This window comes from Caretta caretta, chromosome 1 (assembly GCF_965140235.1).
Source record: "Caretta caretta isolate rCarCar2 chromosome 1, rCarCar1.hap1, whole genome shotgun sequence".
Classification (NCBI taxonomy): domain Eukaryota; kingdom Metazoa; phylum Chordata; order Testudines; family Cheloniidae; genus Caretta; species Caretta caretta.
In genome coordinates, this window is record NC_134206.1 from 14568607 (window position 1) to 14583749 (window position 15143).

The 15143-nt window shown below is 45.8% G+C and overlaps 1 protein-coding gene across 1 annotated transcript in view; it reads left to right on the plus strand.

The window, feature by feature from the left end:
- DGAT2 (diacylglycerol O-acyltransferase 2) overlaps positions 1–14205 on the plus strand; it is a 39861-nt gene extending 25656 nt beyond the window's left edge. The window contains exons 5-8 of the mRNA XM_048839996.2: positions 6942–7146; positions 9929–10103; positions 11217–11419; positions 12691–14205. Coding sequence (XP_048695953.1) covers positions 6942–7146; positions 9929–10103; positions 11217–11419; positions 12691–12845 — 738 coding nt within the window. The 3' untranslated portion in view covers positions 12846–14205. The remainder of the gene's footprint in view (positions 1–6941; positions 7147–9928; positions 10104–11216; positions 11420–12690) is intronic.
- The last annotated feature ends 938 nt before the right edge of the window (positions 14206–15143 follow it).

Below are 15143 nucleotides of genomic sequence, written 5' to 3' on the forward strand. Positions count from 1 at the left end.
TCAGCTTTATAAAGTGCCTGCTTGGTCATAAGAGATGCACAGTCAAAACTATGAATGGGTGTAGCTTAATGCTGGCAATTTAAAGTTCTGCTGAAGCTATTCAAGAGACAAGATTGCCGCTGCAAACAGCCTCTGCTTAATATGACTATTTTAAATAAGCACCCGACAATTATCTTGCTAGAAAAGTCAAAGGTGGCTGCAGGCAGCCTTGCACCATTTGTGCAAATGAGGCTTGTAAGAGCTTTTCCAGCTTGCTCCCAAATCCCTTTGATCTGGCTGGCCTAGTTGGCATACAGAAGAGTATTTTCCTTCTAAGCTGGACTACTGCAGCAAAATTGAAGCAGGGGCTCATGCATCCTGCACTAGATGTAGCAGATCTCCTTTACTCCCTAATTTCAATAACTTTCAGCCACTCTGCTGAGACAGAGTAGATGGGTGTTTCTGCTAAAATGGTAGCCAGACCCTGGGTCTTAACACTCTGTCCCCAGCTCGAGGGATTGGGGTATGGAAGAAGCAAGGCAGGACAAACTCCAGCCTCTGGGGATACAAAGGGCATTCACAGCACCAGTGAGACGGGGAGCTGCCTGGCTGGTATTGCTTGCTCCAGACACCTTGGACCAGAGTGATGTCAGCAACCAGCGTGCGGCACTGGGAGCTCTCAGCCGGCTTTTACTCTCTGCTCGTCGGCTGTTTGCACCAGCCCCTGCCTCAGTCCTCTCGCTGCCTGCACTGTTCTCGCTGTCCCCACCAACCCTTGCTCTCTTCGCTTGTTCTAACGCCCCACACCCACACTTACCCAACTCTTTAGGCTGGACCAGCATAAAGAGGAATAAATACGAACAGGAACTAGCTCTGTGCTTGTGGCTGCGTTCCTTTCTTTCACTTCTGGGGTATGTCTCCATGTGGTGCTGGAAGTGTAAATTCCAGTGCTAGCAGATGTACCCACATGAGGGGTAAGACCCAGTGTCTGGTCGAGTGGGTTAACAATAGTGTATGGTGGTGGGAGGGGCCAGCTGGCCCCAGCCGGTGTCTGGCTGACATGCTAGGGGCAGACGAGAGGCCTCTGGCCCATCACACCCACACTAGCAGGAGAGCACAGTAGCAATGGTATGTCAAGCTGGAAACTGCACCTCCCACTCAAGGGTTAGATGTACCCTTGGTCCACAAATACCTTTGGACAGTAAATGCTTTGGGGATAGCCCTGTTTCTTCCTAGGTCTGGATAGTGTTCAAACCTTTGGACCCTAGGCTGTTCAGGCTCTCTGCTTGGACTGTGTCCTGTTAGTACAGCTACTTCCACTTCTGTTTGTGCACGCTCTGTCTTAGTGTCAGACTCATCAGCTCCCCATGCACCCAGGAGTGCCGTTCACCCCAGTTTTATTCACTACGGGGAGGAAAGTCCACCCTCAGGGCACTGGGCTGAAGGTCGTAGCTTCAGTCTGGGGGTAACCCTTTTTAGATATCACTCGTTAGTAACCGCTGAACAGCGTGAGGCAAGGGGAAGCAGGGATTTCGTGCTGCTGCACTTTGCATTAGGGCACCTTTCTCCTAGTGAAGGCTGTAAAATAAGGGGAGGGGGAAGGTTTCACAGGGAGTGGAGAGTGAGGTGTTGAAGTGGGAGCAACAGGGAAGCTTTAGGACAGGGGTGGGCAAACTTTTTGGCCCAAGGGCCACATTGGAGTGCAAAACTGTATGGAGGGCCAGGTAGGGAAGGCTGTGCCTCCCCAAACAGCCTGGCCCCCGCACCCTATCTGACCGACCCATCCAAACCCCCTGTCCTCTGACCGCCCCAACCCTTATCCACACCTCTGCCCCCAGACAGGCACCCCCACCCTGGGACTCCCACACCTAACCAACCCCCCTGTTCCCTGACCACCCCCCACCCCAGAACCTCCACCCCATCCAACCGTCCCCTGACGGCCCCAGCCCCTTTACCATGCTGCGCAAAGCAGTATGTCTGGCTGCCCGGCCGGAGCCAGACGTGCTACCCTGCATGAATGCGCAGCCCCGCCGCCTAGAGCGCTGCCTGCACGGTGGTGTGGCTGCGGGGAATGGGGGACAGCAGGGGAGGGGCCGGGGGCTGGCCAGCCTCCTGGGCCAGGAACTCGGGGGCCAGGCAGGATGGCCCGTGGGACTGTAGTTTGCCCACCTCTGCTTTAGGATCTCTATACTAAAGTAATATTGTGTGTACAGGGGAAAACAAAACCATGGGCAGTTATGTATTACTCTCCCTCTTAATCAGTAGGCAGGCCCTGTAGGCCTTTGTGGGAAATGCCATGCTCAGAGCAGTGGTCCATCTAGTCCACGGTCCTGCCACTAACCGTGGCCAATGGTGGCCTTAAAGGAAAGTGCAAGAAATTCCTCCTGGGTAACTTGTGCCCAGGGAAAGTTTCCTTCTAGCCTGTGCCAGGTACAGGTTTGGCTGAAGCCCTGACACGGAGCATTTATCATGCTTCCAAAGCTCTTGTTCTTTTAATTATTATAATTTTGGATTTTCTCCCCACCCACCCGAGTGTTGCTCTCAAAAAGCCCCCTTGCTTTGCTAGAAATGCCACATTACTCTGGGGTACAGCTTTGAAGAGCATCATGGTCATGGGCTGCTCAGTGATGAACTCACTAAACCGGCACCTACCCCCTCAGCAAGTACTACAGAAATAACTGACTGGCCTGTCCCATCCTTCTGGGATGCTGTACAAAGGAAGGGCAGTGGACTGTGTTAAATTGAGGCGAGAAGGGGAGGATGTAGTTTTCTGACTCTGACAAGGTTATCTCATGTGCCAGACATCCACCAGGCTGGAGGAGTTGTGGGGAACACCTGTCCATCTGCTGCACATAAAAGCCACACGTGGTGCCGAGATCCCTGTAAATGGCACAGCAACACCAAAGGGGCCTTGAGCTGTTCAGCATGGGGTTGCACACGTCTCTTGGCGGCCGTTTACACTGCTGTCGGGAGGTGTGACTGCAGAATGCATAGGCCTACCAGCACTAGCTTGGATTGAGCGAGCTTGGGTAACGCGAGCACTATAGATGCAGGGGCATGGGCTAGCTGTCGAAGCGTGTACCCAGAGTACTAGGTGGGACTGTACTCCAGGGGCTAGCCGGTTCCACCATAGCCCTGCTGCTATTTTTAGCGAGCTAGCTCGATCAAAGCTAGCTCGGGCCTGTCCACACATGAGGCAATCCCACCTCACGACAGCAGTGTAGACCTACCCGTGGGGTTTCTGTAGGCCATTCACAATTCTCTGAGACGGGGTAATGGAAGACTCCTCATTGCAGCTTCAGCCTCCAGAAGGCTGGCAGGGTTGCAAAAGGGCTTCCTGTCCAGTGGAAGTCCTGACAGTTTAGGGTCCAATGGCAAACTGACACTGCTGTAGAGTGTGGCTTTCAGAGCCCCTGAAGGGTGTGAACTCCCTCCTAAAGTAACCTCTCGGGGAAAAACAAAAGCACGTGGGATTCAGGGTGACAAAGTACAGCTGCTGGGATGAGCTGGCTCTCTTCCGCCTCTCACTGTGTGGTCACTGAGGCATACAGAAGGGGCAGGCTCTGCATATGCATTGTTAGAATTCAGAAATGTAACCCAGACCTTGCAGCATCTTTAATTAGAAGGTCTCTGAGCTGTAACCCCCAAGCAGCCTTACTCATGAGAGAGGTATGGCCCCATCCCTTCACAGCTGCGGAAACTGAGCCACTGAGATCAAATAACTTGCCACAGGTCATACAGAAAGTTCGTCACAGAGCTGGCAATGGAAGCAGCACTTACAGGTTCCCTGTCCTTCTCTATTATCTAGACTACTCCAGCCATTGGAAAGCTGTCCTTAGTGGTTTGTACTGCTAGTTTGTCCCTTTGCCGTCAATCAGATTCACTTAAGTGGATGTTTTAAAGCTCCTTCACCCTTTTAACTGCAGAGTGCCTAAGGCTCTAAGGCTATGAATAAATGTACTACATGTAACTTATAGACTCTGGGGCTGGTTAAACCAAACTGCAGGTGTACTGTGGCCATCTTCCTTGCCCAGGCCTACTAGTCTCTTCTTGCTACCTGTCTCCCTCCCCCAGTACTAGGGCAAGAGAAATCAGGTACTGCTATTTTACCCATAACTGAATTTTCAGTCTCTCTCTACCTATTCCCCTCCATTTGTTATCCCTACTACTCCTGAAAAACCGTCTCCATTTCTAGCCACGTGACTTTTTCTTGCTTCCCAAAGCCATAAGGATGTGGAATGTCCTTCCTGCTATGACCAGGTGGTGGAACAAAGCAAGGTGGCAAACAGGCCCTACAGTGCCAGTTAATGACGCACAGCAGTTTGTTTAGTAACGGAGTTAAATGCAAAAAGATTGCATCTGTTTCTTTTTCTGCTGATGAGACATGAAACCGTTTAGCTTTAAAAACACATGGCGCCTGATTCTCAAAGATTGTGAGCGCTAGAATATAATCTTTGTTCTAGGTTTGTACAGTGCCTGACACAATGGAATCCTGGTCTGTGATTGAGGATCTTGGGTATTACTGCAGTACAAACCATAAATAATTGAGCTTTTTCAGAAAGCTCATCTAGAGCTTATTGTTCTGGGGGCTCAAAATCAGACCTTTGGGGTTTCTTCCTCCGGAGAAGGAAAACAGATTTGCTTTGTGTCATCTTGCCCGGCTTTTCTTTTCATGAGATTAGGGCAATATTTTTTTCAGAGTTTTAATTTATAAAGCGATAAGCTTGAATCTTGGCATGGGGGTGGCACTTAGCAAAACAGGGTCCCCTCCTGCTCAAGAACTCTGGCTGCTACCATATTGTAAAAAAGTCTCTGGGCATCTTAAAAATGCTCCTGGGATATTAGTCAGACATAATTTATAACCATGTAAATCCCTGGGGAAGATAATAATCCATGCATTTAACCTGCTGAAGTATCATTCATGTGCTTTTTCAGAACAAATGTGTTACTGTGCGGTATATTGTTTTTGAGAGTACCTTCCTCTGTTTGATTCAAACTCCTGGGCACTTGATTAATTGCAGAGTATTAGGTACTTTTTGGTGACCTGTAATCTTGGCAACTCAGGACAACATGACTTGATTTCTGTTGCCTGGAAATCTTTGCTTAAAATGTGTTGTGATGGTGCAAACCTACTTTCACCAGATATTTGAAAAGTTTCTGCATTCTTTCAAATGCAACCTACTTCATGTGCATACAAACGCCAGGGCACTAGATTTATTACAACACATTAGGCCCACAGAGATGCGTTTCGGTGCTTTGTAGTTTTGTCGAGTCATGTTGTCATCATCAAGAAACTTCTTGGAGTAAATCAGCTATGATGGTGCAACATTGTCAGTTTTTTGGAAAGTTTCTCTGCTCTTTCAAATACAGCTTATTACATATTCATACCAAGGGCCATATTCTGCCTTTAGACATGTGAGAGATTTGTAAGCTCTTTGGAGAAGAAAATGTACAAACACATAACAAAAAAGATATCACCTAGCACAATGGTATCCTGGCTCATGACTGGGGTTCCTGAGTGCTACCACAAACCTACACATGAGTGCAGCTCCCACTGAAGTTAACCCATTAAACTGACTTGAATGCAAAATGCATGTATATATCTGAGGCCAAAATTTAGATTGTGATGTGTTGTATTGTATACGACAACACAGCAGCTAAAGTTTCTGCTTTTTTGGAACTCAGCAGAATCTGTACAGTCTCTTATTCTGAATGCACCATCTGAAACTAAGCAAATCTCTCTGCTCCTGCATCCACCAAGGAATTCTGTTCAGTGATTCCTGTTTTTGCCTTGTGAAAGACCAGTTGATAGCTTGTATAAGGTATGCAGGCTTTAATGGCAGAAGTCACTCACAGATGCAAAGCCATGCAGTACTCGTATGCTGTGATTACAGGTACAATGAACTGCGTGACAATTATTGGATTTCCTTTCCCAGTCCAATGGCTTTTCAAGGGGTTTTTTGGTGCGCTAAATATTAACAGGTATTTCACTGAGTAAGTGAAACCAGTTTGCAACTGGCACAGCTTTAGACAGGATGTGGATTTTTCTCTGCACTTTGCTTGCTATGTGTGCCGGAGAACTAAGACGCACTGATGAAATTTGAATTTGTCTGGGAGGGATTGATTCTGTGCCAGTCTGTCTTCTCCTGATTTTCAAATGGCCAGAAAACTCTCAATCTTGAATCAAAAAGGTTTGTCACTTGGATTCCTGTACAGTTCCTCCAGGAACTGAACAGTACCAGCCACTGGTTATGAAGGCCTTGTGCATTCACTTTGGGCACTTTAGAAGAGTTGGGGAAGGATGGGATCGCTTAGGAAAGTAAAGATCTCACTAACGTGGGAAGAAAAAAGATACAGAAATTGTCTGCTGCCAGTCAAGTGCAAACCATGTTGAGGCTGCTTATTTGGGGAGGTGACTAAATCTAAACTGCTCTAGAAGCACAAAGCAGCAGATGTGGGTTTCAGGGAGTCACAGAGCCTGCATTCGGGTACTCACAAATTTTAATTTTGCATTTCAGGACATGAGGGATGGCAGGAAGGGCATTGAAGGGAAATGGTTTTTGCTGAAACCCAGTCGGTCCCTTAAACATGGCAAAGTGAGTGTGTGGTCCCATGATAGGGAACACACATTCATTCAATATTTGCCTCTTAACTGTAGGGAACCAAAAGGATTTTCTTGTTGAATCTTTCATTTCCACCATCCTGACTAAATTCAAGATGGTATGTCCTGTATTTCCTTGGTGGTTGGTGATGGGAGGTAAATTTCGGGTCTGGGATAAGATGATCAGCATTGGTGAACTGGACACAAACGCTTTTGAAATTTTGCAGATTTCAAAATTTAGTGTCAAACTTACTTTTCAAAACCTCCTTTTTCTCTTGGCCTTAAGTTGTCTCATGCAAGAGAATTTCTGCATGCAATTTCGCTGGCGTTCTAACTTTGCAACCCTTTCTCTCTTTCTCAGCTGGTTAAAACCCACAATCTGCTGACGAACAGGAATTACATTTTTGGCTACCACCCGCATGGAATCATGGGCTTGGGGGCTTTCTGCAACTTCAGCACAGAAGCCACTGGTGTTGGCCAGAAGTTTCCTGGGATCAGACCGTACCTTGCTACGTTAGCTGGGAACTTTAGAATGCCTATTTTGAGGGACTACTTAATGTCTGGCGGTAAGAGCTCCTCTTCCTCTATCCCTCTTCCCCACCTAGCCGCCCTCCAGATTCTCTCTTTTCCCCCTCCCCCATATCTTGCCATAGTTCTAAGAAACGTTGCCGGTGAGCAATCTAGCAGTGGCACTGATGGATGTGGGCTAAAGGATACAATAAGCCTCTTCCATCTCCTAAGATCTATTGAGCATTTGGAGGTGGCGAGAAGAAACAGGCCAAATTTATGTCTAGCAAATGTAAGTGTTCTCTTTAGTGCTTGATATTTTAATGCTGTGGTTAACTTTGCTTCTCAATCCTATTGTATTTACAGTAATTACCAAAAAGGTTATAGAAAATTGGTAGTTAGTACAAGTTTCCCCCTTAAAGACATAAACTCTGATGGCCCGGAAAGGAATGTTAGGGTAGGTCTGCGCTACAGAAATTACATCGTTGCTGCTGCCCGCCTGTAGGGCTTTGATGAAGAGTGCTCTCCCATTGGCTTAGTAGTTACTCTACCTCTGCGAGACACGGTAGCTATGTTGGTGGGGGAAGCTCTCCTGCCAGTGCAGCGCTGTCTCCGGAGGGGGCGAAGGTCAGTATAATTATGTTGCTCAGGGGTGTGGATTTTTCACACCTCTGAGCAACGTACTTGTACTGAAATAAGTGTGTGGTGTAGACTTGGCCTTAGGAAGGAGACTTATTAGCTCTGGAATGACTCAGACCTGCTCTGTGTGGCGATAGGCTGCGGTGAGGTTACGCTCTGGGCTTGACGACATGAACACTTAGTTTGTGGCGAGCTGGAGGCGTGGGTCTAGCCTGCCATGGACTGTCCGCGTGCAGTGTGATGCTTCGCATTAATAGTCTGCTCATGTGCTTTTATCTAGTCTGTCTTTTTTTTTTTTTTCCAAAGAGGGCTAGCTCCAAGCACTGTAACAAACTCTCTCTCTCTCTCTCTCTCTCTCACACACACACACACACACACACACACACACACACACGCAGAGTGTGCGCAGACAGACAATGACAGCACCCTGGGGTAGAGTGTCACCAAGGAGGGATGGTCTCTTGTTAACCTGTGCGTCAGATGCGCTAGTTAGCGACCCACCACAGATAAAGACGAGGTAATGGTATTGTTTCAGCTTGCAGCTGTTCCATAAAGTGCTTTTTCCTTCAAAAGGAAGCTGTCTCTCCATTTAGATGGGGCTGGGGGGATTAACCAATGAAATTGATCTTTAAATCATGTATGTTGCAGGTTCTAGTGAAAAAGCGGTCAGCGATTTCAGGAAAATTACGAGTCATTTGACTGTGTACTGTTAGTGTATCTGAAACTGAATTTAGGAACAAGGACACTTTTTCTAGGCTATTCATGTTTGTGAGAATAACCTTACCATAAAATCCCTGTATTTCAGGAATCTGAGAATAAACTGCATTTATTTTGAATGTATTTGGCATTGTCAATTAAGTGATACTTAATAAAGCTGGAAAATCCCCCTTTTCTACTTCTGATTGGAATTTTAAGCTCCTTGGAGCATGATGCCCTCCTGTAGGGCTGTATAATGGATGGTATTCACCTACTCTCCTGCAGACTGTACCCTCATCTTTGTCAGTGCAGGGTTCTTAGGAGAATTATGCTGAAGTAATCAAGGCACCACCAGAATACGTTCTCACCATACGTACTTTCTGGTTTGAGAACAGAACAGAAAGTGTCTAGCTTGCCTTAACTAACTTCTAGCACTCTCCACTCTGAAGTGCAGTGTCGAAAAATGCACTCGTGCTTTAGCTAATCGGCTCTGGGATAAAGAGATCCCAGTGTGAAGGTGCATTGTGCATTTCTTGCTTTCCACCCCAGAACGCAACACTAAAGCATCTCTCCAGGGAAATGAGATTTCTTCCCCCACTATTTCCTTCATGGTTTCACACTCTGTCCCCCAGCTAAAACCATCCATGACAATATTCAGAAAATCCTGCAAAATTGACTGAGCACTCGAGAATTTTCTCCCTTTAATAAATGTAAAACTACTCTTTTATTGCCACAAAATTTTGGGGGCAGGATTTGTGCCTTAAATTAGACAGCCCTATGGCTCTTAGACAAATGGGCATTCATCTCTGAGTGCAGAAGTGAGCCCTTATGTGCTAGCAGTTCCAGCACTACACCAGTGACAAATGCTACGAACTGAAAGGGTAAAGTTCAGTGCCTATGTGCCAGAGCAATTATGTGCTAGAATAGCAAAAGGTCATTGGGATTAGGGGCCTTGTACTGATGTAAGACTAGTGCTGCATCTATAGATTTTAGGCCCGTCTTTTTAAAGGTGTTTGGGCATTGCTGTGCCCTGTGTTGCAGCACCTAACTAATTTAGGAGTGAAAATATTTTCAAAAGGGATTTAGGCACTTAGGAGCCCAAATACCATCAGGTATCAATGAAATTTAGATGCTTAAGTGCTTAAATTCCTTCTGAAAATGAGATTTAGGCTTCTAAATCACTTAGATGTTGCAATGCTGAGCTCAGCATGCCCATATGACTTTAAAAATCTTTGGAGAGCCTTTTGGGCTCTGGGGATTTTCATTCTAAATTAGGAAGATGCTCAGCCTACTTTGGACCATCCAGCTGGTCTATAATAGCTGGAATTGAATAAGTGCTGTCTCTCACCCTGGGGGATAGGGGGAAATACTCGTTAAAAGTTGGGGATTGTGCAGAGCTTTGTTTTCAAAACCAAGTGTGTCTCCCCCCACCCACTCATCTTCTGCACTGCAAACAGCAAGTCTTCAGTAATTTCCAGCTAGATTTTTCTCTCCTGCAATGCTCAGGTATCTGTCCTGTGAACCGCGACAGCATAGATTACATCCTGTCCAAGAACGGCAGTGGAAATGCAATTGTCATTGTGGTGGGAGGAGCTGCGGAGTCCCTGAACTGCACACCTGGGAAGAACTCGGTGACTCTGAAAAATCGGAAGGGATTTGTGAAGCTGGCTCTACGACACGGGTAAAGGAGAAATCCGCTGTACTCCAGAACACTTTTTAATTTCCAGCACATCTATGGGAGTAGATTATAACAGCCCCTCCCCCTATGCTCTCCCTTGGTCATTACATGAAGCAATGAACTCTTTGGATTCACTCTTTCCATATTGTGTATGAGATTCTAGGATTTCAGGCATGAGAGCTTGTTCTTGCCTTTCCCTTTGGGGCTGTGTGTACATGGAGCAGTTTGCAGTGGAAGGAACTGACCTAGAGTAGTGGAGATCTTTCACTTGTAGTGTCAGTTTCCCTCGTTATTTCTTTGATATAAAACAGCTTTGGCAACATCTACAGTTACCGCTGCCATCTGCACAAATGCGGTAACACTCTGCTGTTCCAAAGCCTGTATTGTCCTTTACTTTGTTCCACTTCCACGGTATTGTTCTGCCCAACCCTGAAATAGGAACCAGATTAACTTTTTGTTCGTGCACACCTCTATGAAACTGGCAGTGCCAGTGCTTGCTTCAGTCCTTACACAAACAGAGCTGCATGGGAAGTGATTTGTGGCTAGCTCACCATTTTTTTTCTAATTTGGGGGTTGTTTTTTTCACATGTTAAGTACTTGTATTATGCTAATTCCTAGCGGAGATCATTGTGCTGGGCGTTCTGTGCACTGTACATAGACATGGGCAGTCCCAGCCCCGAAGATCTTGCCAGTTGAAGACAAGGCAAAGTGTGGTAGAAAAATGGGGGAAATCCTTCCTTACAGATGAGAAATAGAAAGATTTAAATGATTGGCCCAAGGAATCTGTAGCAGAGCCAGGAATTGAACCCAGATCTCCTGAGTCTGTCTGTCTCTGCCTTAATCACAATCCCATCCTCCCTCTCTAGTTGATTTGTACACCTGATGGGCACCCACTGGAGCTTATTGCATCTTGCAGGCATCGTAACTCCTAGCAATAGGGAAGGCTAGTTTCGTCTGTTGCAGGCAAAGTTGCAGTGAATACAGCGTGCAGAAAATCAGCAGGAGCCTCTTCTGCAGCTCTTCTTTGTTCAGGCATGTGCCTGTTGGCACTGAGCCTAGAAGCTGATCTCCAGACTCGGGAAGGTTTTGACTCATGTCTGGTTTTTTTATTTGTAGAGCGGATTTGGTCCCTGTGTATTCATTTGGCGAGAACGAGGTTTACAAGCAGGTGATCTTTGAGGAGGGCTCCTGGGGAAGATGGGTCCAGAAGAAGTTTCAAAAACACATTGGTTTTGCTCCATGCATATTCCATGGCCGTGGCCTCTTCTCTTCCAACACCTGGGGATTGCTACCGTATTCCAAGCCCATCACCACTGTTGGTAAGCACTGGATTTGAACATGTACATGACATACAGCACCACACTGTTCTGTTGGGCTGGAGAAGAGGCTGGTTTAGTGGACTCTGAGGTTTGGATAACTAGACTCCCTGGATCCAAAGGCTCAGATTCAAGCAGGATGAACTTAGCCCTTTATCCTTCTAAGAATAACTGAGTTTCTTGCAGTTACCATGTTATTTAGCAGAAGTTGTTACACTTGGTCACTCTCTAGAATCCAGATCTGTGTTGGGATCCCACTCCAGACTGAGTGTTCTGACACTGAGCTCCCTCTTTGTTCTCACCTCCCAAAGCACCAAGCTTTTCAGGAGGGAGAAACAGCCCAGTTCTATGCAGGGTTTCTTTTACTGCAGCTTGTATGTTAGGTCTCTAATTCATCAGTTTTAAAAATTACAGCAGTTACTTGGACCTACCAGAAACTGAGACTCTTGAAGTCAGCTACAGGATCCACAGTGTATGAAAAATCCATCCTACGGCAATTGGCTAAGCTCTGCAGACAGTCCAAAGTTATCATTGTTTCCCTACTCTGTCCCCCTTCTCTCCATGTGGATCCTATGTGAATATCCTATTTACAGTATTGTAAAGCCACATCTCCCTTTGTGACCCAGATAAGAACAGCACAGGACCAATAGCCAACTCAGCAGAGTGCAGAAGATCAGTATATTTGGCATGGACCACCCAGGAACAGTTCAGTGAGCTAGATTATTATACCTTTCAGCACAGGGTAATGCATAAGCAGCACTACCCCAGGCATTTCACCAGGAGGCGTTGTATTCCTGAGACATCCCGCTAAGATACAATTCCTCCTCCTTGCTCTTGAAAGGGTAGTAAGTTACCGCCAGTCTGTAACTGCAGAAGTTACTACACCCTTTGGTGCAGTGGCAGCAAAATTTGCACTGATGTAACTTTGATTCTGCTACAACCACTGTAACTGGCGACTGAAGACCCGCTCTGCACCACTGGAAACCAGGGATGTACCAGTGTGACTTGCATTCTGATGCAGAGCTCGCTGAACGTTGTGGGAATCTCCAATAACTGCAGTGGGCTTTGGATAAGCCCCTTAGTGTGTTAAATTGTTCTGGTGCAATCCCTGTCTTACACCATTGCAGGGCATCTACACCGGGGGCTGCACAAACGTAGCTACACCAGTGCAAAACGCCAGCGTAGACAGGACTCTAGACAATGCAGAAACCTCAGACACTCTGTTGGGAGAAAAAGCTAATGTTCTGGTTCAGTTTTCTTTTTTTTCTTTTCAGTTGGGGAGCCTATCACCATTCCCAAAATTGACCATCCGAGCCAGAGGGAAGTAGACTTTTATCACCGCATGTATGTGAGCTCTCTGATTAAACTCTTTGACAAGTACAAGACTAAGTTTGGCCTGCCAGAGACTGAGGTATTGGACATCAACTGAGAGAACTACGTTTGACCTGATGTTGACCTGCTCGAAATCAGAGTTGGAGATGAGGTCTCCAGAAGTCCACATTGTTTTTTGTTCTATAAATCTGAAAGCATGTGTGGATGGGTGTCTGTTTTTAAAGGAAAAAAGTTGTTAAACTATTCAAATGTTAGACCTTTTTAAAAATAAAAAAAATCTTGCTTGAGATGCATCCCATTACAAAGTGCTATCACTATCCGGAAGAATATTATGATTCCCCACAGCTGTGGCAATGAGGACAGAGGAAAACATGATACCCATTGGAATCTGCTATATAATATTTCTGATGGTGGACTTTAAATATTCCCACTGCTACAGGTTCTTACCAGCAGTGGCACAGATTCTGCTGGGAGAGAAGGGTCCATTCATTTTACAACCCAAAGAAAGCACTTACTGATTTGATAGTGAGCCCAGTATTGTAGGTCCATTGCACAAGAACTGCTTTTAGATGTAGTTACATAGCACAAGGGTGTTTCTGGTTGGGAAAAGCCCCCTCTGAAAGCACAAATAATACAGTTTGATGGTTGGACCCAGTTTTATAGCTTCTGCTGTGCATGGTGTTGGAAACCAAAAGAACTTGTAACTCTAATGGACCATGTTATTTCCATACTGTATACTTAGCTCCCTATTTTTAATTTTTGAATGTCTTTATAAGCAGGTCTGACTTTAGATGGTACTTGAATGTGTGTTGTATGAGAAAATGTTGGAAGCGCTCAGTATTAGCCAGCAATACTTTAAACAAACTCTAGAAGTATTGGGAGGTGCAATTTTATGTGAATGTAACAGTGGCCCTGATCCTGCAAACACTCAGGGATGTGCAGTGGGGTGAATCTGATGGGGCTGTTCACATGCATAAAGTGATACATGTGTTTGCAAGATCAGGGTCCAAATGTAAAGTTGGGAATGAATTCTGCTGTTTAAAGAGGAGTTTATAAAAAATTATAATATATTCCATGCTATGAATGTGAGAGAGTAGCCTTTCTGCACAGGATATACATCTGACTGTTTTTTTTTAAATGTTTGTTTACATGGATGTTGACACTTATGCTTGTAGGGAGATGTATTATTCAGAGTACAGTGTGTGTGTGTGTGTGTGTGTGTGTGTATAATTTAAAGCATTGCACTACTGCATGTGTAACCTGCCTTCTTCAACAGTTAATTGTTGAGTGTATTGAAGCTCTGAAACGTGCCTTTGTATTATGCGAGAGGACAGTCCTGGAATCTTGCATCACACCTAAATGTTCCTCCTTTCCTATTTGATGGACTATTGTACCACATCCAAACTTTGTGTACAAATTTATAGAAATAAATTTGAGCAAAAATAGTTCATACCCTCCTCTCCTGTGCCATGGCTCTCTTTTGCATCATCCAGATGTGTAGCTGGGTTCCTTAAATGTTATCTGTGGCTATTTGGTTTATTTTATTTAGACTGTGTTGCAAGTGCTCCTCCAGGTAACTCTCTGGTTACCTGTGCATTAGGGCAATGACAGCCTAGAGATTAACCAGTAGTAAATCTTCCCCTCTCAACTGCTCAGAAATTAAACACTTACTTCCCAGAGATCCTTCATGAGCTCCAGGTTTGGAGTTCAGCCCTGCAAAGTGTTGAAACACCTCTCGTGAGGATCTTATACATCAAGTTACTACTTCAAGTCGTGTCCTGATGGGTGCTCCACTGTAGGGGTCTCTGGATCCCTGTGCTGCTGATTGGAGAGCTTTGGGAGCATGCACTGCTCCTTGCATGCAAACCCTCCTCAGGTCCTTCTCAACCATGCTTGGCTAGAGAGGGAGCTATAGCTGTCCATTCATGGCTCATTAATGCTTTTAGAATTGCTCATTTTTAGCTTCCCCAGAAAGCCTCCTTTCTTTACTTTGTTTACACTTTATTTTAGACATTGCCTTTTTAATAATAATAATAAAAAAAAATTCTTTCACCAACCCCTTGGTATGTCCAGCACCCCCGCTTCCCCCTCCCCGCTTCAAAAAGTGTCTCAGTCGCAAGGAATCTATCCCAGTGACTGATGGACACTCACAAGTGTGTTCACAGCCTGGGAGAAAGACTTCCCACAGAAGTGTGGGTGGCTTGTGTCAGCAACTGAAACCCTTATCCAGGGAAGATGGAGAAGTGAGGCTCAAACTCCTACTCAAGGAGTCAGCCCTTCAACTTCCTGAGCCCCAGTGGGAGCCCTCACCACAACCCTCCACTTCTAAGGGAGGTGAGCGCAGACACCCACAAGCCACTCACGCAAGGCCTCTAAGGCAAGGACTAGGAGTCCC